Source organism: Diplotaxodon limnothrissa, linkage group LG1 (assembly GCF_057381915.1).
Source record: "Diplotaxodon limnothrissa isolate DT_005_m linkage group LG1, D_limnothrissa_male_GT1.1, whole genome shotgun sequence".
In the NCBI taxonomy this organism is placed as follows: Eukaryota; Metazoa; Chordata; class Actinopteri; order Cichliformes; family Cichlidae; genus Diplotaxodon; species Diplotaxodon limnothrissa.
In genome coordinates this window covers 23,184,583-23,207,356 of record NC_140596.1, presented here as the reverse complement: position 1 = coordinate 23,207,356, position 22,774 = coordinate 23,184,583, and the positions used below count along the sequence as shown (strand labels likewise).

Sequence of the window (22,774 nt, the reverse complement as noted above, 5' to 3'; positions counted from 1 at the left end):
CTTAATCCCACCAAATTTGATGAAAACCATACAAGGTTATTGTAAGAGAAACCAAAGTAAGGCTTACATGACTGAGAATTTAGTTTAAGGAAGCCCAGGAAAAACTGCAGAACAAACTGCTGCCTTTCAAAAATGGTCTTCCTCTCAGTCTCATCTGAACACAGCATCCCGATGTCCCCACGTTCCCACTGATGGTGGCTCATGAACAGCTTCTCTATTCGCTCCACAGTCATCAATGCCTGCGGGCACACAGACACAGACAGCAACACGCACATTTGAATGGGTTACAGGAAGACAGCAACCTCATCACCTGATCTTGACACCTTTTGGAGATGTGACACCCGAGAGATTTCTTTACAGGCTCTGACTTAACATGTCATTGGATCAAGTTCTGACACAAAGCTCCACTGTGGACTTCTGGACACTCAGCGAATGTGTTGCACTTTGAAAAAAGTAATAATAATATGGGGAACTATTCAGGCTCTGGGTTCAGATATTAAGTATTAAATACTGAAAGAAGTGCAGCAATAAACTTACCAGGGAAATCTGCTGCAGTTTGTCTTGAGGCAGGAAGAAGAGAAAGCGGTCCACCTGACTGAGTGTTGTCTGGTCCCAGTTCTCCACTGGGCTATGAGGGGGAGACAAGATCATGCTATCATTGTTCCTTTTATCTCAGGTTGTGTGCAAAGCCTCTATCAGTGGAAAGTTTAGAAAATAAATTTCATATAACTTCATTTTCATTTTAAAACCTATAAAAACTGTAAAAGAAACATCCTTACAAGGCCAACTTCTAAAAACTGCTGCGTTGGACTTTGTTGATTAATTCATGCCTCTGTGAACTAAATATTCTATGGATACATTCACATTCTTGAAATTCTCACCCATTTAGTATATATGTGATGCAGTTGACGTGGAAAAACATAATAAATACAGTGCAAGAAAAAGTAAGTGAACTACAGTTTTTTAAAATTCATTCCTAAAATGGTCACATCTAACTTACACTTATGAACAAATAGTCTAGTTCAATGATTAACACAGACCTCATTGCATTCTTCCTTTTCACAATGAATATATAATTTCTACTGTAACAATGTAGCTTGGAAAAATGATGTGAACTCTAAACTTATGATCACAACAAAGGTTGACATGCCAAAAAAAACACCCAGACCAACTGTGGAGTGATGAAACTACAGTTAGATTGTTTGGGAATATTAATATTATATTAGTTATCCAATTTAATACAACGTTAATAATACAAATCTATATAAAAAGAGCAGTGCATATCAACATAAGTGAAGGGAATCGGCTCATCATCACTGAGCTATAAATAAATGATCAAATTTATCAGTGCTTTAACATCATGGGGGCTTTCAGCTGAAGCTTAGCGTAGGCTGGGTAAGTGACTTTACAGGGAATGCAAAGATATTTAGTCATCTTAATCCTACACCTCAACTGCTAATGATGCTGTAGAAATGCCAGAAATTAATTAATTATATACCTTAATGTCAGTTTTCAGCAGTTGAGCTCAGTCGCCACACAAAATATTATAATTATTTTTGTGATTAATTCAATTTAATGTATTCTTGTTTATATAACACCAAATGAAAACAGTCAATTCAAGGTGTTTTGTATTGTAAGATCAATTATAAGGAAAATAACACAGAGAAAACTCTGACAATCAGAGGACTCCTTAAGAAGTGAGGTGACAGTGGGAAGGAAAAACTCCCTTTTAACAGGAAGAAACTTCCGGCAGAACCAGGCTCAGGAAAGGGGAAGCCATCTGCTGCGGCTGGTTGGGACTGATAGGAAACAAGCGGGCCAAAAGACAAAATGTGGATTAGCATATATGTGTTTCTAAACTTGTGACCTAAAGAGGAGCTGCCCACAGAAAGGGTTCTTAAATACTGTTTCTTGTCATTATTTCTCATTTAACCTAAGGACCAATTTAACCTTTCTATGTAACATGTTATCATTTCAGATCTTTATGTTAATTTTATTTATTTATTTATTTTACAGCTCACACAGCTGCTCAGTCTTGCTGTTTTCCTGAGAATCACTTGTTGAATAAATGTTGAATAACACTGTATCTCCTTTCAGCAGACAGTTCGGTTTGTGGTAATGTTACCCAAAGGCAGCAGGCTCTTGGAGAATACGAGCCACGATTTCCATCTTGGTGCTGCTGTAGCAGAGCCCATGGAGGAAATCCAGATTTTGAATGAAGAACCTGCGGTCCACCTGAATAAAAACCTCATCTACCACAAACGGTGCCATGATGTCAAGCAAACGGAACTCCTCCTCCGTGAACACGCCTGTATACATGCCCTGGAAATAAAGCACAAAAAAATATATAAATAAAAAATAGGATATTTCAAGAGACATGGGAAACAAGAAAAGCGTACTAACTAAAAGCTGGCAGAGAAAAACTATTTATTAACTCTTTGGTAAATCCTGATTATCTCAATTCTAACATTTCATCTATGCTCATGGTAAAAAGAAAGTACACACTCTGCAAGTCTGCAAAATGCAATTCTAAGGTTTTACTTATTAGGACATGGTTAAAAGTTAACTAGCTTTTAACCATGTCTTACAACCTGAGATTACACAACACATGACATATTACACCATGTCATTATTTATTTAACAAAAACTCAGAAGCAGTGTATACTCTTTAATAAAAACCTTTTTGCTTGCATACATTCAAAATTCAACATGCTAGTGGATTTAATAACTGTTGGCACCTTTTATGGCAGAAGTAACGTTAAACAAACTGATACCTGCAGATCAGACTTTAAAAAGTGTCATACACTCTTGAGATCCTTCAACAGTATCTGTATGGGGGTGAGGTGTGGACTCCAAACTAATCTGATCTACTGAACTTGATCTCACAGACGTCCACACTGAAATGAACCTATAAGAAACACTGATGAGCCTTTTTTTGATGTGTGTTATCTTAGCAAGGTGCTCATTTTTGTGGTGAGTGCCGAGTACTGTGCAGTTCTTATGTTCCTAACTGATGATGGATGAATATTTAAACTTCCACCTTACTTTTCCGCTGTTTGTAAATGTTTGACAGTTGCTAATTTTAACGGTGTTTTTGGTCTTAGCTAAAACTTGGAAGAAGCTCAGATTATATTTTAAGACAAACACAAGAATAAATCCAGATAACTGTTATCATTTTTGTCTTCTTTTGGTAGCTTCTTTTCCATTGAACCTCAGAAAAGGGCCACTGGGAAATCAGGCTCTACTTACCAACCTCTGCGCCATTTTATCAACCAGCAGCAGCTGCTTTGTTCGGGACAGCAGGAGAAAGTGATGCGGTCCTGCTATAATCATCCTCCTGAGACTGTTCATCATATCTGTGGAAAACCTTTTTATGGCACTCACCCTGCAAGACACAAACACACAAGACCAAAACAATCCAAAGTTTTGTTTCAGGGCAAAGAGTACACAAGGGTCTCCTGCATTGCACACATACTCATTTTTCACTAAAGGCATGCAAATCTTATGGATATTAAAGTTTTTCTGCAGTAACTATAATGCCAGCTTTGGACTTACGGCATTGAAAGTGCAATTTCAACTCCAAGATCTTCAAGCAGTTCAAAGAAGAACTCAAACTGATAGAGCACCTCGATTATACAGTTTTTCTGTCCAGAACAACAGACACATAATAGAAGTCACACATTAATGATCCTTGAATTAACGTAAATATCTTAAATGTCAGGAATTAATTGATGTGTAATTACCAGTGAGGTGTGAAGAAGACCAGGCTGCTGCCTGAGCAAGGCCAGGATGCTTCTCGCTGAAGAAGGTGACCGATTTGCCTGAAAACGATCTCTTAAGACAGCACAGCTCACACCCTGCCCCAGCGTTCCCAGACTCCTAGAGTCAATAGATGCACAATAGTTAATTTATAAAGCTGCAAAATTGCTGGAAAATAAGAGCATCAACCATCAAAGGGGTTCATATATTTTGAAAACAGACAAGAAAATAATTGCTATGATTGCATGTTCATCTGTCTGTCAGATTAAGTGTACTTACAAGAAATGTTGTTTGATCAGATTTGGATTAGTATCAAGAACCTCTCTGAAAATTCCTCTAGCCTGGGGAAGAAAGTGGAAAAGTGTTGGCGTTGTAGTGGTAGCGTGCAGGTTTGCATGATCGGTTGCATTCAGAGGCTGATCCATTCACAGTGTCGCTGATGATGCCATTCTTCACTACAGGCATTTAGCAGCTAATCGAGATAGCGTCATGCACACCTCACAACAGAGAGGAAGCATATCCAATAAGAGGAAGCATGAAGAGATCAAAACACAACAGAGAACTCCCTGCTTCACTGTGAGAAGCTTTTACGTATTCATATACCGGAAGTGTTGGTACAGCGCATAAAGATGTAAACTTCCTACCCTTTTCTTCCTCTTCCTTTCCCCGTTTTGAATTCCTAATAATGTTTCACTCATAAACTTTCTTTTATATTTATTCAAGCCGAGCTGTTTACCACTCTGCGGTAATGCAAAGCAGGCGCTAATGTCACAGATGTGCGCTGTTGTGATACCTGCTGCGTGTTCCAGGGTTTTGTAGATGTATTGGAGAGGCTGTTCACAAGTAGACGTTTCCTTGGAAGAACACTGATTAGTGGTGTGCAGCCGAGCAAAGGAGCTACATCGTTCAACCAGGTGACCACCTCTGGGAAGCCCTAAACACAGTAAAGATAACACAAAGCGTTGCAGCAGGTGCTCGACACAGATGCATTCTTCTTCTTTCAGCTGCTCTCTTTAGGAGGTGCCACTGCCTCCATCTCACCCCATCCCTAGCATTCTCCTCTGTCACACCAGCGTTCTCCACGTCTCCCTCCACTACCATGAATCTTCTCTGTGTTCTTCCCTTTTTCCTCCTGCCTGACATCTTTTGGCCAGTATATCCACTTTCCCTCCTCTGCACGTGTCCAAACCATCTCAGCCTTGCCTCTCTAACTTTTTGTCCAACATGCTTAACCTGAGCTGTCCCTCATATGTACTTATTTCTAATCTTGTCCATTCTGGTCACTACCAATGAAGATCTAAGCATCTTCAACTCTGCCATCTTTATCTCAGCCTCCTGTGTTTTTATTTATTAGTACAGCTATAGACAAACCGTACATCAGCAGTTCTCACTGCCATCTTGTAAACCTTCCCTTTCACGCTTGCTGCTTCCTTCTGTCACAAATAACCCCTCAATACTTATCTCCACCAGCTCCACCCTGGCTGCACTCACCTCGCTTGTGCACTGTCCAGGTATTTAAACTCATCTACCTTCACCTTCACGCAGCTTTGCTTTTACACATGTATTCTGTCTTACTAACTTTCGTTCCTCTTTTCTCCAGTGGATACCTCTCCAGACTCTCTTCCTCCTGCTCCCTACTCTCACGATAGATCACAATGTAATCTGCAAACATCACAGTTTCCAGACCTCATCTGTCAAGCTGTCCATCACCCTCATGTAAACCCACATTTTGAACCCCTTGATTTGAGCCCAAAGATCCCTGTTTCTTCAAATTAAACTGTGGCATTTAGTGTGTGTGTGTGTGTGTGTGTGTGTGTGTGTGTGTGTGTGTGTGTGTGTGTGTGTGTGTGTGTGTGTGTGTGTGTGTGTGTGTGTGTGTGTGTGTGTGTGTGTGTTTTACCCATAGTTTGGTGGCTATAGCATTGGCTTGTGGAGGGAGGAGGAGGCCTTTTCTGTCAAGCAGACAGAGACCTTGTGTGTGCTGCGAAATAGCAACAAGGGTTGAGAGCAGTTTATCAGATGTAAGCATCAGCAAGGTCTCTGTCTTCACTCCTACAATGAGAGAGCCGAGCTCCCCCAGCCGGTCTGGGATAAACTGGGCAGCCGGGAGAGAGATGATGATGATGTAAGTGTAAGGCCCAAAAATACAGAGACAATAACTGAACTCACTTCACTGTGATGAGTTTCCAAAACTTACTCCATTGACTGAAGACAGCTTGTCTACTATTACAGCTGCCTGAAACATTAAAAACAAAACAAGTAATCATTCAAACACCTCGTCAACATGTTGGTTAAATTCACCGTTTCCTAAAATATGAAAGTCTTGTGGGGTTTAGTAACACTTGTTCACACAACCGTTTCGGTCGAAATGGCACAAACTATGTGTAGCTTTGAAGATGTTACTTCTCTGCAAGACTCCTTAAAGACATATGAAACCAACAGCTGTGAGGCTGAGGAAAACGCAAAAGGCCTCAGTTCAGATGAGAGCAGAGGATGAAGTAAAGCTTAGGTCTGTTCTTCATGAGGCCTGTCACCAGTGCTGAGACAGGCTGCCAGGCTGTCAGCTGTTCCTAAGATATAAAACTCCCACCAGCTGCTACGCAATCCAACCATCTACTGCCAACACATGATTGTACACTCACTGAAACCGGGCCTTGGAAAGAAAAGAGTCAATTTGCTAGTAAGAAAGGAAATTACACCAATTACAGATGATGACTGTGGTTACCAGCTTCTGGTATAGATTTCAGGTTTAATTTACTCCTCTACCTGTGCAGGACTGAATGGAATAGAGTTCAGGGTGGGGAGGACAGAAAGCAGCTGAGACGTGGAGAGACCCTGCAGGAAAGTCACGCCCAGCGAGGGCAGGAGGAGCGCGATCTCTGCCAGGCGCTCAGCAGGGACTGCAGACGGGACCTGCAGCTCGGTGGTGTTCAGTAAAATATTGAAAACCTGCCAACAAAGTTAAGACAAACAAAAAGAGCAATTATTACATGAAAGTATACATTTAAAAAAACAGTGAAGGAACTGCACATGAGTTCTGTTCCTACCAGGTCACTTGGCAAACGGAGTCCTTTACGTGTGCAGCTCATAATACTCTCGCGGATCACACTGAAAGCCTCGGTGCCTTTATAAACATAGAGATCATCTGGGTCTGCCAGGCATGCGATACTACCCAGCCTGAAATCACAAAGCAATGTTTCAACAACACACTCACAGGAAACACCTGCCAAAATATTACATGTATTTAATTTTAAGAAAGAAAGAAAGATCTTAGTTTTTTAATTGGTTTGATTGATTATTTTAAAGGTTTTTGTGTCATTTTTAAAGGTTTCTATAACCTAAAGAAATCAAGGCATTTCTAACTAATCAGTACACATGCTGTCAAATAATTAAAAAAAAAAAACTTTACAACAAACCTTGAAATTTTAATATTGTGTGTAGGTGATACTTTTTTTAAATAAAGCAAATTTAGTTATGAGGATTGGAAGTCAAGCAAGTAGATTGTATATATGACAAACTATTAAGTTATATTAATAAAATAAAAGGTTCAAATGCACCTAAAAAAGACCATCCAGCAACATTACATCAAAACTAAGGCTACGTTCACACTGCAGGTCTTAATGCTCAATTCCGATTTTTTGATCAAATCCGATTTTTTTGTCTGCTCGTTCACACTACAAATAAAATGCGACAGCAAACGCTCTCTAGTGTGAACGCTCAAAGCGGCCCGCATGCGCAAAAGAAGATGTCACACACAACGCGCTCTGTTTAGACCCAGAGCAACAGTATTGTTTGACTGATGGCCCTTAATATGCAGACTTCGGACTTCGTTTCCCAATTTTTGCTTTAAGTTATTTTGTTATTTACATAATAATGTAAATAACCTAATAATGATCCTTATTGCCGTTTAAGAGAGGAGCGGTGCTTCAAAGGATAGCTGTAGATTTCTGTCAGAATCTGCAGATTATACAGTACAAATAAAATGTTTACGTTGTCTTCCCAACAGTTTCACTGACATCTACACTGGATGGCCAGGAAGCGTTCGCGATGTCTTCTCGGGCGCTTCTCTGGCGCTGATAATTGGCTTCAGTCTTGTGTCGGTGACGTAAAAGGCGGATTTAATGCGACTTGACCGTTCAAACAGCAGTCGCTTTCTAAAACATCGGATATGTATCGGATTCAGTACCACATACGAAAGTGACCCAGATCGGATTTGAAAATATCGGATTTGCGCCGTTCACACTGTCATAGCATGATCGGATATGGGTCGCATAGGGTCAAAAAATCGGATTTGATGCGCTTTCGCCTGCAGTGTGAACGTAGCCTAATTACTGTTGTCCCAGAACTTCTTCAGCGATTTCACTTGGATGAGATAAAGAAATGTTTCCCTTGCTGAAAATGCTGCATACAGCTGAAACTTTTGGGGGATTTATTTCTATTCCTGGATTCTTAAGCATGCATCAACACATTGTGTTCTGTCAGGTTTTATCTATGATTACAAAAAGAAAACATGGATGGAAAATGTTGGAAATGCCTTCCTATAGTCATTCCAAACCTGGAAAAGTCCTGAGCTGTTAGGTTCCTGTAGGTGCTGATGAGGTTGCGTGCTACAAATTCCTGCTTTAGTGGAGTGAGGGTGTTTCTCTGCAACACATCCAGCCCATCAAGCAGCTGCCGATGAAAGCATTACAAAAGTGACATATCACAATTAAGTATTAAAAATGGGCCAATACATTTTGCAATATAGTGACAAGGAAAGAAAAAAACAGTACAGTGTAAAATTTGAGGATAAAAAGACTGCATGCTGTGCACTTTAAACAAGGATTAGCTGAAAGACAAACATGTATGTTTCCCCTTTGCCCATGCTTTTTTAATTCAGACTAAATGGAAGGTAATATTTGTTTATATGTTGTATTTATTAGCAGTGCAAACCATCCAAGGTAAATTATAGTAAAACCTTTGGAAAGGTATATGTTTCTTTACTTCCTTGCCTCTATAGCATAACACATTTGTGCACATCTAATGCTAAAAAGTTAACAAACTCAAAACTTTTAAGAAAGTCACACAAAACATAAAGTGTAAAATGTCAATTTGTGGGGGAGTTTTCTCATTTTGTTTTGTAAAGTTTTAAACAGTTCCTTTTATTTTTTCTTACTTCAGTATTGAAATATCAGTAGCCATGCTCATTCCTAATTCATGTTTTCCCAATATTACTTATTGAACACTGGCCCCTAGAATAAAACCCACAGTAGTGACAGAGACAGATGAGTCTGTGCTTTCTTTTGACCAGCGTGTGACAAGTGGCTGTGTTCTGCCCTGGGGCCGATCCAACTAGCTGCTTGCTTCTCAAGTTTCCCTGCCAGGTGTCAGAGCTCAGAGGGCCGTTACCTGAGCAGCTGAGAGGTGTTGGAAGTTCTGGAAGGGCAGGTAGGCGATCAGGTTTCCTGTGTCCTTGATGAGCGACTGTTGACCTCTGGTGATGCTGGAGGGGGACAATGCTTTGCTGTACCACAATCCAAAGGCCTGCTGCTGGTCCGGGGTCATGCTCTTTAAGATTTCATTAATTTTGTCCCGACTGGAGCAAAAACATTAAAATAATATGGTTTGTTTGAACTTTCTGCTGAAAAGTTAAAAAATAATAATAATAAACTTATTTATATGTGACCTTCTTTGAATTACTGCATATAGTATAGTACTGGCAGGCATCATTAAATTTAGCTTGACTTAGAATAAATATTAAAATTCTTACAAAGGTACAAAAAGGCCTGAACAAGCCTAAAGCTCATTAACAGTCTATCAGAGACTTCAAATCTCTTAAGTTTAAGTCATATAAAAATCAAAGTATAATAGCAGCCTAATGATTAAATTCATTCTAAAACCATTTCCCCTTTTTTTCCAGTCTCATTATTATATATTAGGTTAAATATCCATGGCCAACAGGTACATATTTAAGATGCAAATTTCTTACAGCAAGAAAATGATTTTCCAAAGTGAGAAACTGGAAAACAACTGCAACAAAGAAAACAAGCGTTATCTGGATTAAGATAACTCTGAGAACCAGCTTGCATTACATTATTTACAATGTATAATGGATGCTCTGGACTCTGCATGGCAACGCATCATTTCACTTCTGACTTCATTCAGATCCCAGAGGCATTTTCTCAGGGAAGAAAAATATATTGAAATGAATCTCAGTGAATGTTCAGCAATGAGCAAAGTAAAATGATACAAAGCATGACCCATTTTCCATCTCTTTGAGTAAAAGCACCTCATCCTAACCTGAAAATGAGAATGGATGCTTTTAAATTTCACACCTATTATGCTATCTTTCTTTTTTTTTATTATTGACTCAGGAGCCACTTTAATAGCCTCACATGTTCAGCTGCTTCTTCATGTAAATGGACAGCTCAGCACATTTAGGCATGTAAGCCTGGTCAGAATGACCAGCTGAAGTTCAAACCCAGCATTAGAAGGAGGGAAAAAGACGATTTATGTGACTCTAAATGAAGCATAGCAGCAAAGGAGTCCCTCTAAAGTTGCCTACAAACAGGAAACTGAGGCCGCAATTTACATGGGCTCTCCAAAATTAGACAATAGAAGATAGGACTGATAAGTCTTAAGTTCTGCTGAGATGGTAAGGTCACCATGGTGGTGGTGGTGTAATGGTGCGAGGAACATTTTGTCAGCACACTTTGGCCGCAATCCAGTAAAACGCCTTTCATGTGTGGTAAAACAGGAGAGTCACATCATGGATGTATATAAGTGTTTTGTAAGCATGTACTGCAATTTCTTCTATGGCTCCAAGTCACTTGCACAATAGATTGTCCGGACATCGCGCCGAACAAAGCTTCCAACCCCCAATTAATTGACCGAGCTCCAACTCTTTAATAAGCACAGATATGCATTGTGTATAAAATAGTCATAACTGCACCTGAAATACAAGGTCAACATAATAACTGTATGCATAACATCTTAAGGCCTTCTTAAAGCTATCTGTTACATTGTTAAAGCCTCGTCTTAGCCTGCTGCTCAAAATAACTTTCACTTCTGCAAAACTCTCCAAGCCTGTTTCCTGTCCTGTTACTTTTAGCCTTTCTGAAAGACACACTGTTTAAACCTCTAAACGCAATATAAACTCCAGATTATATTATTAATGCAATGGTAATGATGACAATTATTTAACAATAGCAGTAAAATAATTTCCCTGCTCCACAGCAGCCAAACATAATCTGCAGCCAATGTAATCTGCAGGAACTATGTGACATTATCATATTAATAAGGACTAAAATCTCTGCGGGAGGTTTCCAGCACATTGTTGAATCTATGGCGTCGTTCTAAAGGAGGTCCAATCAAGACCTGCAAATTTGTACCTGATAAAATGGCCGTCTGTGGACATACTATTGTAAGGGTTCAACATAGCCACAGTTAGAGTCAAAACTCATAGTTTTGGTTTAAAATTATGTGCAGCAAAATATGTCCTACTTCCAAGATAATCACAAGAACAAAATGAAAAATGTTAGCCTTTCAGGAACCAGAGACACCGTTTTAATCCCTCACACGGGACATGTGGTAAGTTCCGAAAATAATAATGCTTAGATGCATGAGTAGTGGGCTCATTAGTAAAGAAGCTCCATCACTTACACATTGATGCTGTTCTGCCAGGGAGGCAAAGCTTGGATGTCAGCTGGGCTGGCTTTAGTCAGCATTGGAGCGAGCTCAGGGAAAAGAGTAACATCTTTTACCAGGTGAGTCTGCAGTATCTCTGACACCATGGTGGACAGGTACTCATTGGGCAACTAGCAAACGGAAGAAAACAATGTCAGCGAGAAAACTGTGCCTCAAAGAGATACAACAGATGAACTGACAACTAAGACTTCTGGGAAGGGAAATTAAAAGGCGGATGTGGTGGTGGTGGTCTTATTCACCTGCAGTGTGTCTTTGACACTGGCGTAGTACTGAAGGATGAGTCTGATGGTATGATTGTGAGCTTCTTTGAGCACTGGCCTCAGGCTGCTCGGCGATAAATTGAAGTACGCCTGCACATGTGGAAAGAATGCGAGCAATAAACACATACTGGAAATTGTGGCAATTCGCATTAGTATTATTATACAACATATCTTACCTTAATGAGAAGCATTTCGTCAGTGTTCTGCAGGTTTCTTCCCGTCTGCAGCAGTCTGCTTAGCACCGTCTACAGAAGGGAAATATGCAGTTATAATAGCACCTTATAGAAGGAGCATCAGACACATATAATACAATTGTCCCCTTTGACACATTATTGTAAGTGTCAAATCAGTTGTGAGCCAGGAGAGATTAACACCCAGAGGAAGAGACTCATCATCTGGATATCAGTGACAGAAGTGTAACTGGACACCAGCTGTAGGCCGGCTGTACACTGAAGGTCAAATGACGCTAATGGTAAGTGATATGATGAATAATTAGATGAATGATAAAGCCAATGAACGGAACTACACAGAAACAGATTGAGTCTTTCTGAATAAAAGATGAGGTGAATCTCTACTCACACTACGCTCTGATTAACCTGCAGAGTAAATTTCCGAGAAAGGTGCTAAAATATACTCGATCAGCTCTCATTGACTAACAGACTCTCGCTGAGCCTCGAAGCAAAACAGAGCACAGCAAATTATCTCAAACCACCAAAAACTCTACATAGATAACAGATCAATGTAATAATGACAATTCAATAATATGACAATAAAAATAGTTGCAGAAATCAACATAGTACAGGATTAGCACTGGGCTTTGCCACACCTCATTTTTTATGAGGTTTTTTTTATAGGGATTTTTTTTCTATCAAAGTGTGTTTTTATGTGTTTGGGATCATTGTTACTGTTAGATAACAGTAGATACTAAATATTACATGTTATTGTGCAGTACACAAGATCGACAGCGCACAATGTGCTTTGAGGTATCAGCCAAGAAAGGTGTCGTTTGTGTCTGTGAACATCCGTGTGTACACCTGTGTGGATCAGCATGCTTGTATTCCAAAGGTTTCTCCATGTGACGATCTGCTAGGGAGTGTGGGGAGCCATAGCCCCGTCCCCTAGGGCATGAAGCAGGTATGGAGGAGATCCAGGCCCCAGACATCCAGAGGCCCCAGAGTACGAGGACCCAAGGAGGACCACCACAGGGGCAACCGTGCCACCCTCCTGGGAAGAGCTGAGTAGAGCCCCAAACGAGAGGTCACCCAGCAGCCACGGAGCAGAGGCCAGAGGGGGTTGCAGTGACGTGCCCGCAGGCTCTGCCAGCAGCCAGCTGTGCCAGAGAGGACCAAGCCTCAGGCCCAGAGGCCTGAGGGCACCCCACCCCCGGAAGGGGCCCAGCTGGGCCACAGGCACCAGGCCCCGCCAATCAGCCACCAGGAGTGAGCCAGTACATACATGAGCACCCAGCCCCAGACACCAAGAACCACCAACACACCAACGTTTTAAGTATATTTTTAAAGGTGACCTTATTTGACCTCAAAGAAGACGTCAAAGGTCCAAAGGCCCACATGTTGTCAGTACAACATTTGTGGAGGTAATACACAGTAGTTCTTGTTCTTGTGGAGCTGCTTTTACCAGCTTCACAAAAAACAGAAAAATCGTATATATCACCAACTGTAATACATTAACATGAGCAAAATGCAAAGAAGGTTTTTTGAGCATTTCTAAACCTTTGGTCTGTCTACTTGTTCCACTACTGAGTATCTACTACTACACTACTCATAATCCACACGAGTGCATGAAAGAACCACTTACCCCAAAACACTGTAGCAAGACTCTCTTGTTGTCAGAGTTGTCCTCCAACTTGAAATAGTTGATCACAGATTTTAGCACACTTGGTCGTATTGTCTCAGTGACATGCCACTGGGTGATCTGAACCTCCTCCAGGGATAACAGGACAACCACAGTGGTGCTGACTGCTTGCTCCAATGCTCTAGCCACAGGTGGAGTCAGCAGATCCACCATCTTGGACCGCACACTGTCCACCCAACAGCGCACTACTGTCTGCAGGACCATATTCTGAGTGGCACACGGCTGACAGGCTGAAGCGAAGATGGTAGGGCAGCTCCAGTTGAACTCCTTCACCAGATTTCTTGCTAGGCAAAAATTAGGGTCCGTAGTGGTGCTAGTGTTGTTGTTGCTATTGTTGTTGGTGGTGGTGGCATTGGTATAGGTGGTGTAGGTGGTACACATCCTGTTCACCCACTGGCTCCACGGCTCACGGGACAGAAACAGGAGAAGACCGTCATTAGGGCAAATGGATAAGAAAAAATTGGTCTGATCATTCTCCCAGCATAGAGCCAGGAGTGCAGCATCTGGTGGAGATGTGATCCAGCTGGAGTATTGACACTGTTTAGTCACGCCTTCCACACTTTTATTAGGAGATGTCCCTGGGTCTTTTGAGTAGTTGGCACAGTGCTGTATTAGCCAGGTGTTGTCCTGATTGGCCAACAGGTTTTGTAGGACTGTATTATTGGCACAGACTCTGGAGGTAAAGTTAAGTTGGTCCATCTCAGCACAGAGAGCCACCTCAGTCATGTCCACAATGATGGGACGCGTCCAGTCAGAGTACTTGCACACCTACAGGACCATTTATGGTGAACACAACATGAGAATAAAAAGTCAACAGTTAGAAAATGGCTTTACTGTTGTATATGCAATTAATGCTGTTATCTTTAGTTTATTTTTTTTTCTGTAAAGATACAAAATGCACTAGTGGATAAGAATATATAGGTTCAGATTTCAGAACAGAAATGTTCAGACTTTGGGATATAATGGGATGATTTTGTTTATAAGAGACTCATGCAGGCTTATTTTACTACATAAGGCTTAAAATAACAGTTCTTTCTTTTTTGTGCTTGTTAATTAGATTTTATATGTTCATTCTTGCCAGGTAAAACACCCACCTGAGGTGGTACGGTTATTTCCTCCATGTCTGTGCAGACTGATGTAAGCCATTTGTTCAGAGGATTTTGCAGCAGCTTTTCCAACACAGACTGCTTGCAGCAGACACTCTTCTGAAAAGCACTCTGATCATTCTGCCAACAAAGTCCGATCACAGAATCGTCCACCTGTCGTTCTCCCCACGTATTGTAGTCACACCACATTCCAATGTTGAAGGCCTCTGTAGGCTCGGGGTGTGGAAAGCTAAGAGAGGTGCGGCAGTGTTCCTCAAGCCAGGTATTTTGTGTGCTAAGAAGAAGGTTATCCAAAAATGTTGCATTAGAGCAAACCTTTTTAGTGAAACCGCTCTGGTCGAAGAGGATGCACATTGTCAAAAGATCATTGGTAATTTCCACCTCATGCCACTCAGAGTAGTGACAAAAATCTAACTGCGTATCCAAGCCAGGGATTGGCAGTGGAGGAGGTACGTTTGTGCAGTTAGGCATGAACTGAAAATGTTCAGGGTTAGACATTACAAACATAAAGAAGCCAGTGTTCTCACAGATGAGGTTGGTCAGTCTGACACTGTCGAGGCTCATGCAGAACGCCAGCAGGGAGGTATCCACCATGTTTGTGAACTTGTTAAGCCACTGGCCATACTGGCAGAACTCACTGACCATGTAGTCTGCAGAGGAGTTAGCGCAGTATCCGTACAACCAGCTGTTCATCTTTTCAGATAGCAGCTTCCGCATCAATACAGCATCGCTACAGACCTGCTTCACAAACTCCACACGTTCATTGTCACTGCACAGTGACACAAGGACAGGGTCCACATTATTTTGCAACCAGTCGTTATAGTTGCACGCAAGTTGTCTGAGGTTGGAGGCTTCCCTGGCAACTCGACGAGGTTTAGTGAGAGGGGTGGCGGCAGGGGCCGGCCTTGCGTTGTCAAAACTGCAGTCAGATGACCTGCTAACAAGTGGAGAAGCCAGTGTTTGAATAACATAACACATGTTGCTCCACACATTCTTCATTTGGTTGGAGCTGAGGGAGCTTAGAGCCTCGCAAAACGTGACCACATGCGTGGAAGACTCTACTCCTGAATTTGAGAGGATCTCAGCACACATTGTGTCGTTGATGGTGGCCAGATTGTAGCTATCACACAGGGTGTCGTAATAATTCATAGTGCTGTTTTCAGCATATGAAATGCTGCGTTGGGAGGGAGCACTGGGAGGAGTCTGGCATTCAGGTCCTGGATGCATAAATGCTGACTGATCTTGAGGGAGGAAGATGTCCAGGAGGATATCGATCAGTGATGTACTCAAAGACCAGCTCACATTGTTCTTAATTCCCCTGAACAAAACAGGAAGTTAATTATTATTGTACATTTTATACATCAAATATAATATAAAAAAATCATTGGTGTTATTCGTTCCACCTGTTAGTGGTCATAATGTTGTGCCTGACTGGTATGGTAAAGTCATGGTAAAAAGATCTAGTGCGGCTTTACTAGTTTAGTGTCTACATCCATCTTGTGGACAATTTTAACTGAGGTATAAAACACTTACATAATGTGTCCAGCCGGCACTTTCAAAGGATTAATATACGACTCACAGCAGTAATTCTTCCTGCTTTATCAGCAACCTTGTTTTGTAAAGAAGGAAAAGCATTGCCCTGTGGTGCTGATGTAGTTAAAAAGCTCCACAGGGCAGCTTAAAGATGAAGTTTATGCAAATTTTACTAATGACTCACCACATAATGAGCTGCTGGAGGTCTCCTAGAGAACACACAGGAAATCTAATTAGCATAAAACTGTAGAAGAATTCATAATAATAATTTCTGGAATACAAAAAAATTACATAATATAACAATAGAAGTATTTTTTTAAATGCTTTACCTTGTTGACAGGTCTCCTTTTCATCTAAAACTGGGACTTTTATTCCAAACTGTAAAGCTATTCTGGTGTAGTCCATTGGTACTTGGATAAATAATGCCACAAACCTTAAGGTGTATGTTACTGTTGCATCTATGAGTCCACCTAACACATTTATTAAGTTTTTAGAGAGAGAGAGACTCGACAGTATATTTATAAATGTTTCTTGGAAACCACTTAACGCTGCTGAATCCCCCATCCTGAGGTAGGTCCTGAAGAAGCTGCCTGACTCTTCATCAGTGGTCAGTGAAGAGCATGTCTGCGACCTCAGAGCTGTCAAAAAAGTCAGCAGTGGTTTCGCTAACTCCAGAGACACCGTCTTTGTCAGCTCTGCCTCCAGTCCACAGTCCTGTCTCCCGGACAGAATGCAAATTGTTATTTTGGGAAGATCATCTAAGAAGTTTTCTCTCAGCAGTGGCTGAAAAATATTGTACAAGTTCATCAGGGCACCATAATATGTGTTTAAGTCAAAACCGGCTCTGGCGGTAGAGGAGCTGAAGCTGCGTGTATCTCCATTAGATAGAGAGTGGATTTGATCAATAACTTTTTGGATATCTTCTTCTAACTTGGTGCCCTCACCAGGAGTCTGGTTTGTGGTTCTTTGCATTAATTTGGGTTGCAAACTCGTTTGCTCGACATCACATATGATTCCTGTTGATGCTAAACAGAAAGAAAGACAGAAAGAAAGAGGGTCATTGTGTTATTTTTATACTATGTATTCAGCAAGCTCTTACTCTAACTGAAGTCTGAAGCCTCTTTTAGTAAGTAAGTAAAGTTTATTTGTTAAGCGCTTTTCATAGACAGCCAATCACAAAGCGCTGTACACAAAAGGCTAAAAAGAAACAGAAGGTTAGGTAACAAAATAGACAATTTAAAACAAAAAACAACAACAACAAAAAAGTTACAACTGTTGTCAAACGTTCACTGGCATGAATGTCATGGTACTTTGGGGGCTTTAAATCGTTTATTTGAACTGTTTTTTTCAGGGTGGAATGGCTGTACAGCATACATCTTTAGTGACTTGAAGAAACGAGTTTGGTGCACAAGCTTGAAGTTATTTGGAATTTTCCCAAAGTCACACAGGGTTAAAATTACACAATGCATACATATATAGGCTCAAATGTATACATACAGCCCCACTAATATTTGGTTGAATGTTCTTTAACAAATTTCACCTTGACCAGATGTTTTTGGCAGGCATGAACAAGCTGGTGGCATCAGTCTGGCTGTGTATTTGACCACTCTTTTTGGCAGAATTGGAAGAGTCCATTTAAAGTGGTTGGTTTCCTGACACCAACCTGGCTTTAGCATAGTCCACAATTTTTTAACAGGGCTAAGGTCAGAGGTTTGTGTTTGAAAGCCTTACTTTTATTCCTCTCGTCACTGTGGCCAAACAGCTCAGTATTTGTCATGGACATTAGGCCGTTTCCAGTTCGTGGCTGGCTTGAGCTGTGGTGGTTCCTGAACATCCTAACTATTTTTTTCTCATCTGAAGGTGACAGTTCAGGTCTTCTTTCAGATTTTTGCAAAGCGGAGACACACCTTAAGAACTTTTTATGTACAGTTATTTCAACTGATGATCGTGGAATCTGCAGTTGTTTAGAAATGGCTCCTTGGACTTTGGCCACCCCAGTGAGTGCTATCAGACAAATCCTTTTTATGTTGGCAAAGAGAAACTATCACCTCAATTCAATCATGATCAGTGACGAGATCTTAATACACCTTGGTCTTATCAAGTTATAAGACACCATAGAGCCTTCAGCATCACGTATTAAAAGTGAGTGTATGTATTTGAACCTGTATGCAGCCTTCTGACCTTGTGTGGAAAAGAGAAAAACCAAAATGAATCCAAACTTATGCAACCAATACTTGGTTTTTTTTGTAAAGATGTATGCTGTACAATTATTCCACCCTGGAAAAAGAGCGGCTCAACAAAATCATTAAAAGCCGTGACATCCATGCCCATATCATACAAAATGACGGCGTTGCTTAGTACGAAACAAATATTGATTTTTTTTTATGATTGAGAACCAACAATCAAGTTTACTATTCACACGATATATGATACTTGCGATGGAAAAGTCAAGACTTTCTATTAGCTAATAATGCTAAATTAACAGATTATTTTTAATTCAATTTGTGTTTTATTTATCATGTAATACTACATTAGAGGAACATTTTACTTTATTTTTTAAAATTAAGACTGGCTAAAAACTGTATTTTGTACTCACCAAATAAGATGCACACAATGCAAATAGCTGGTGCTGACCACATTGTAAATGTCCTGAAATGTAAGCAGGAAACCCCCTCAGAAAAGTTTTTGTTAAATCCTTTTTGTTGTAGAGAAAGTTTTTAGCTTTGCTGAGAGAACAGGCCAGAGAACAATCTTCATAACTGCTAACACTATAATGCCTGTCTCTGCTGAAGAAGTATTAAACCTCCTTAGGATTTTATCTTCGATCCTTCTTCGGTGCCGCTGTGCTCAAACAAGCTGCCGACTCTTCACTTCAGTGTCAGCCTGCAACTCTACACCTGGTCTGAAAGCACCGTAATTAAGGACACTGGTAAAGGGGAAAAAGGAGGTGTGAAATGAGGGCTGTGAAACGCAGAAGGGATTTAAGTAATGGGCACAGCCAAAATGTTGCATTATTAATCGAGTGTGTTGATTAAGTCCTCCATTTGAAACTGGACTCCTGTCAGGAAGAGACAGAAGACACCAGACTGACTGCTGGAAGATTTATATGACATCTGCTACCAACAACTCCCATACCCGACCTGATCCAGCCTCTAAAAAGAGTAAAATTAGAACATCTTTGAATCTAAGATACCATAAAATGATAATTCTTATCAACATACTATTTCCCCAAATATATGCAAGAAAAATGATGCGTATGATTTAGATGAGTATGTCTCACTTGCTAAAATTGATCTTTTGTTCCTTGTTTCACCTCTTGTTTGACTGCAGCTCCATTTGTATGTTGAGGAGAAAGTGCTTACAAAAACACGCATGGTCAAACAGAGAGCAGAGAGAAACCTACATAGATCCTAGGCAAGTGAGAGGTTCTCACATAAAAAAAATGAAATCAAACCAGTGCAAATACAGCAAATAATAGGAATTAAATATTCTCCCAACATCTTTCACTTCTTAGAAATGACTTGTTCATCTTGTTTGTACAGGTGATTATAATAAAAGCAAGTGTTTACCCCCGTCCTAATTTCTTAGCATACTTGTCATACTTCAGTGTTTCAGACCATAAAACAAAGATAATGAACTTTTTAAATAATGATGTAATTTATTAAAGGGAAAAAGTTATCCAAACCTACCTAAAAAGTTGTCCCCCTTTGTTGAATTATGAATCCGCTTGTATTAACCACAGGTTTTCTTGGGGCGGTTTGGAGTTCAATTTTACCAGCCACAGGCAGACCACCTGTTTGGTCAGAAACATTTGCTGACTAGAAGATGTCTGTCAAATTGAAAAAGGCTAAATGATCTCAAAAAGGAACACTTCACACCATGATCTAAAGAAACTGCTGAGAAGACTGACATCCATCAGCCTGGAAAGCCATTTCTAAGGCTTTGGGACTCCAGCAAATACAGTGAGTGCCGTTATCCACAAATAAGGAAAACTTCAACAGCGGTGAACTTTCCCAGGATGGGCCAGGCGACCAAAATTGATCCAAGAGGCTCATCCAGGAGGTCACAAAGGAACCAGAACAACTTCTAAAGAACTGCAGGCCTCACTTGCCTAAGTTAAAATCTAAGTTCATAATTCAACAATAAGAAATATATGTGTAGGAGAATTCCAAGGATAAAACCACTGCTGATCAAAAAGAACGCAAAGGCTCGTCTCACACTTACCAGGAGACGAGATGATTATCCACAAGACTTTAAGGAAGTAGCAAAATATTCTGTTAACTGACAAAAGTTTAACTTTTTTTTGGAAGGTTTGAGTCCTTTTATATCTGGATCAAAACAGCATTTCATAAAAAATATTATACCAACAATCAGACAGTGGTGGGAGTGTGATGGTCTAGGCTGCTTCAGAAAGGGGACGACTTGATGGAATCAGGAATTCTGCTCTCTACCAGAAAACCCTGAATGAGAGTCAGTTTTTCAGTTCAAGCGTTCTTGGAGTGTGCAGCAAGATAATGATCTGACACATACGACCAGGTCAACCCCAAAATGGCTCTGGAAAAACAAAAAGGTCTTGGATTGGCCTAGTCCAAGTACAGAGTTAAATCTGATTGAGATGCTTTGGCATGACCTTAAACAGGCCGTTCAATTACTTTTTAAAAAACATAGGACTAGGTAGCTTTGGATGGCTTTTTTTCCCTTAAACATTTTATATTAACTCAGGTCATCTTTGTCTAATATAAAAGAACAATTGATGATCTGAAACATGACAAATGTGAAAGTACAGAAGGGAGCAATTAATTTTTCACAAAGCTGTAAATGTTAATGAACTTTAGGTTATAAATACCTTTGTACCATTCAAAAGCAAGTTTTTGTAATTTGAAGATGGATTTAAAAAAAAAAAAAAAAGTGTGATTTTGACTTAAGTGCAGCCTTTGAGCTTTAAGCAAAAATATTGGATTAACTTTATTAGACGCAACACAAAACACTGAGTGAACATAATGCTGATCAAACTCTGTTGAGATAAATAGTACGAAGCACTAAATCCAACATTTGTAGGCTCTAATACTTTGTGCCATCATTCCCGTGGAATTGACGATATCAGACTTCTACCTTTGTCCTCCCAGAATTTAAAGAACATCTTTCAGCATCATCTGAACTGTAGAGGAAATAAAACAAAAAAGGGCATTCAAGATGTTTTTAACCGTTTTAAAACTTTGTTTCAGAAATGAACTGTATATACACTTTACAATAGCATACAGCCTGACAGATAACAAAGATCTCCTAAAACATTTTAAATACATCTTCAGCACAAATAGCAATTCTTGCAAGTAAAATGGCTTAATGTATACTGAAAATTAAACCAAAACAATAAGAAAAAAAAAAGGCATCGACACGACTGATCTTTTTGGCAGAAAAAGTGCCATGATTTAAATTTAATTCAGGACTTTCCCACAAAAGCAAGCTGTACTCTTTACATGCTAAGCTTAACAGTTCAGTGACATAGCGCTAAACTAAACATACAGATATTTGTAAGAAACAAAAAAAAGAAAACACAAAACTCCATCTGATGTAAAGTTAAATCTTCATTAATACATTTAAAAGTAGATATGACATGCCTTTAGAAATCAAAAATACAAAAGCTTTTTTCCTTACTTTAAGGATTTTTTTTTTTTTTTTTTTTTTTTTTTTACATGAAGCTGCATGTATTGTACAACACTCAGTGTACAATAAACTGGTAATGCACATAAAAATGAGTTGGATGAAATGTATCCAATGCCTCCTGTTGACCCTTCAGAATAAAAGCCATGACTGACGATTTTACATAATCGCACAGCCCAGTGACGAGATTGAGCGCATCGCACCACACAGAGTGAGGCTTGCATAACAGAAGATGGTCAGGATGGTGAGAGATCACTGGGTGGATGGGGAGCTGGGCTACCACGGTGGGATCTCGAGACCGGTCCCCTATTCCAAGCACATTACTTTTGACTCTGAATGGGGACCGAAAACAGCGTGGAATCATAGAAAGACACTTGAGCCTTCAGCCCACGTACACGTTACATTCATAGTCTGTGTACATGTGTACTCATTACGTTGTGTCTGAGCAAACACCGTTGTGGCTTTTAACAATGTAACTTGAATACAAGCTGATTTTTAAGTTCTGGAGAGCAATTTACTTGCGGCAAGAAAGGCAAAAACAAACAAAAAACAACCGTGAGCAGCAGGGATTGTTTGGGAAGAGTAGGATTCAACCTAGCCAATTTCCACATGGGGGCACGACTCAAATGGCATCACAGTACACAATATATATACTGCACACTATCGGCAAGGAAAAAGAAGAAGAAAATAAATTGTCAAAGGGTGGATATCTCCATGTTTCAGCATCAGCAAAGCTTGGAGGTTTGATTGTCTCTTTCCAGTGAAGTATTTTATGGGTTGGAGCATGGGAGAAAAGCCACGGGGAGGAACTTGTATTGTATGGCACTATACAGGCAACACACACGCACGCACACACGCTGTAACATAAAATGCACTTAAGATTCCAACAAAATCTAA

The 22,774-nt window shown here is 40.2% G+C and overlaps 1 protein-coding gene across 1 annotated transcript in view; it reads right to left on the bottom strand.

Moving 5' to 3' along the window:
• The window catches only part of strc1 (stereocilin 1), a 35,152-nt gene extending 16,297 nt beyond the window's left edge, over window positions 1–18,855 (bottom strand). The window contains exons 1-22 of the mRNA XM_085355316.1: window positions 18,813–18,855; window positions 16,546–17,232; window positions 16,401–16,425; window positions 14,672–16,001; window positions 13,521–14,345; window positions 11,882–11,950; window positions 11,685–11,795; window positions 11,401–11,555; window positions 9,148–9,334; window positions 8,315–8,430; window positions 6,807–6,936; window positions 6,526–6,708; window positions 5,957–5,995; window positions 5,660–5,854; window positions 4,553–4,693; window positions 4,039–4,100; window positions 3,744–3,879; window positions 3,556–3,644; window positions 3,250–3,385; window positions 2,126–2,322; window positions 538–628; window positions 68–239 (exon numbers count right to left, since the gene is read on the bottom strand). Of these exons, the coding sequence (XP_085211442.1) occupies window positions 68–239; window positions 538–628; window positions 2,126–2,322; window positions 3,250–3,385; window positions 3,556–3,644; window positions 3,744–3,879; window positions 4,039–4,100; window positions 4,553–4,693; window positions 5,660–5,854; window positions 5,957–5,995; window positions 6,526–6,708; window positions 6,807–6,936; window positions 8,315–8,430; window positions 9,148–9,334; window positions 11,401–11,555; window positions 11,685–11,795; window positions 11,882–11,950; window positions 13,521–14,345; window positions 14,672–16,001; window positions 16,401–16,425; window positions 16,546–17,232; window positions 18,813–18,855 (5,119 nt within the window). The remainder of the gene's footprint in view (window positions 1–67; window positions 240–537; window positions 629–2,125; window positions 2,323–3,249; window positions 3,386–3,555; window positions 3,645–3,743; window positions 3,880–4,038; window positions 4,101–4,552; window positions 4,694–5,659; window positions 5,855–5,956; window positions 5,996–6,525; window positions 6,709–6,806; window positions 6,937–8,314; window positions 8,431–9,147; window positions 9,335–11,400; window positions 11,556–11,684; window positions 11,796–11,881; window positions 11,951–13,520; window positions 14,346–14,671; window positions 16,002–16,400; window positions 16,426–16,545; window positions 17,233–18,812) is intronic.
• Between the last annotated feature and the right edge of the window lie 3,919 nt (window positions 18,856–22,774).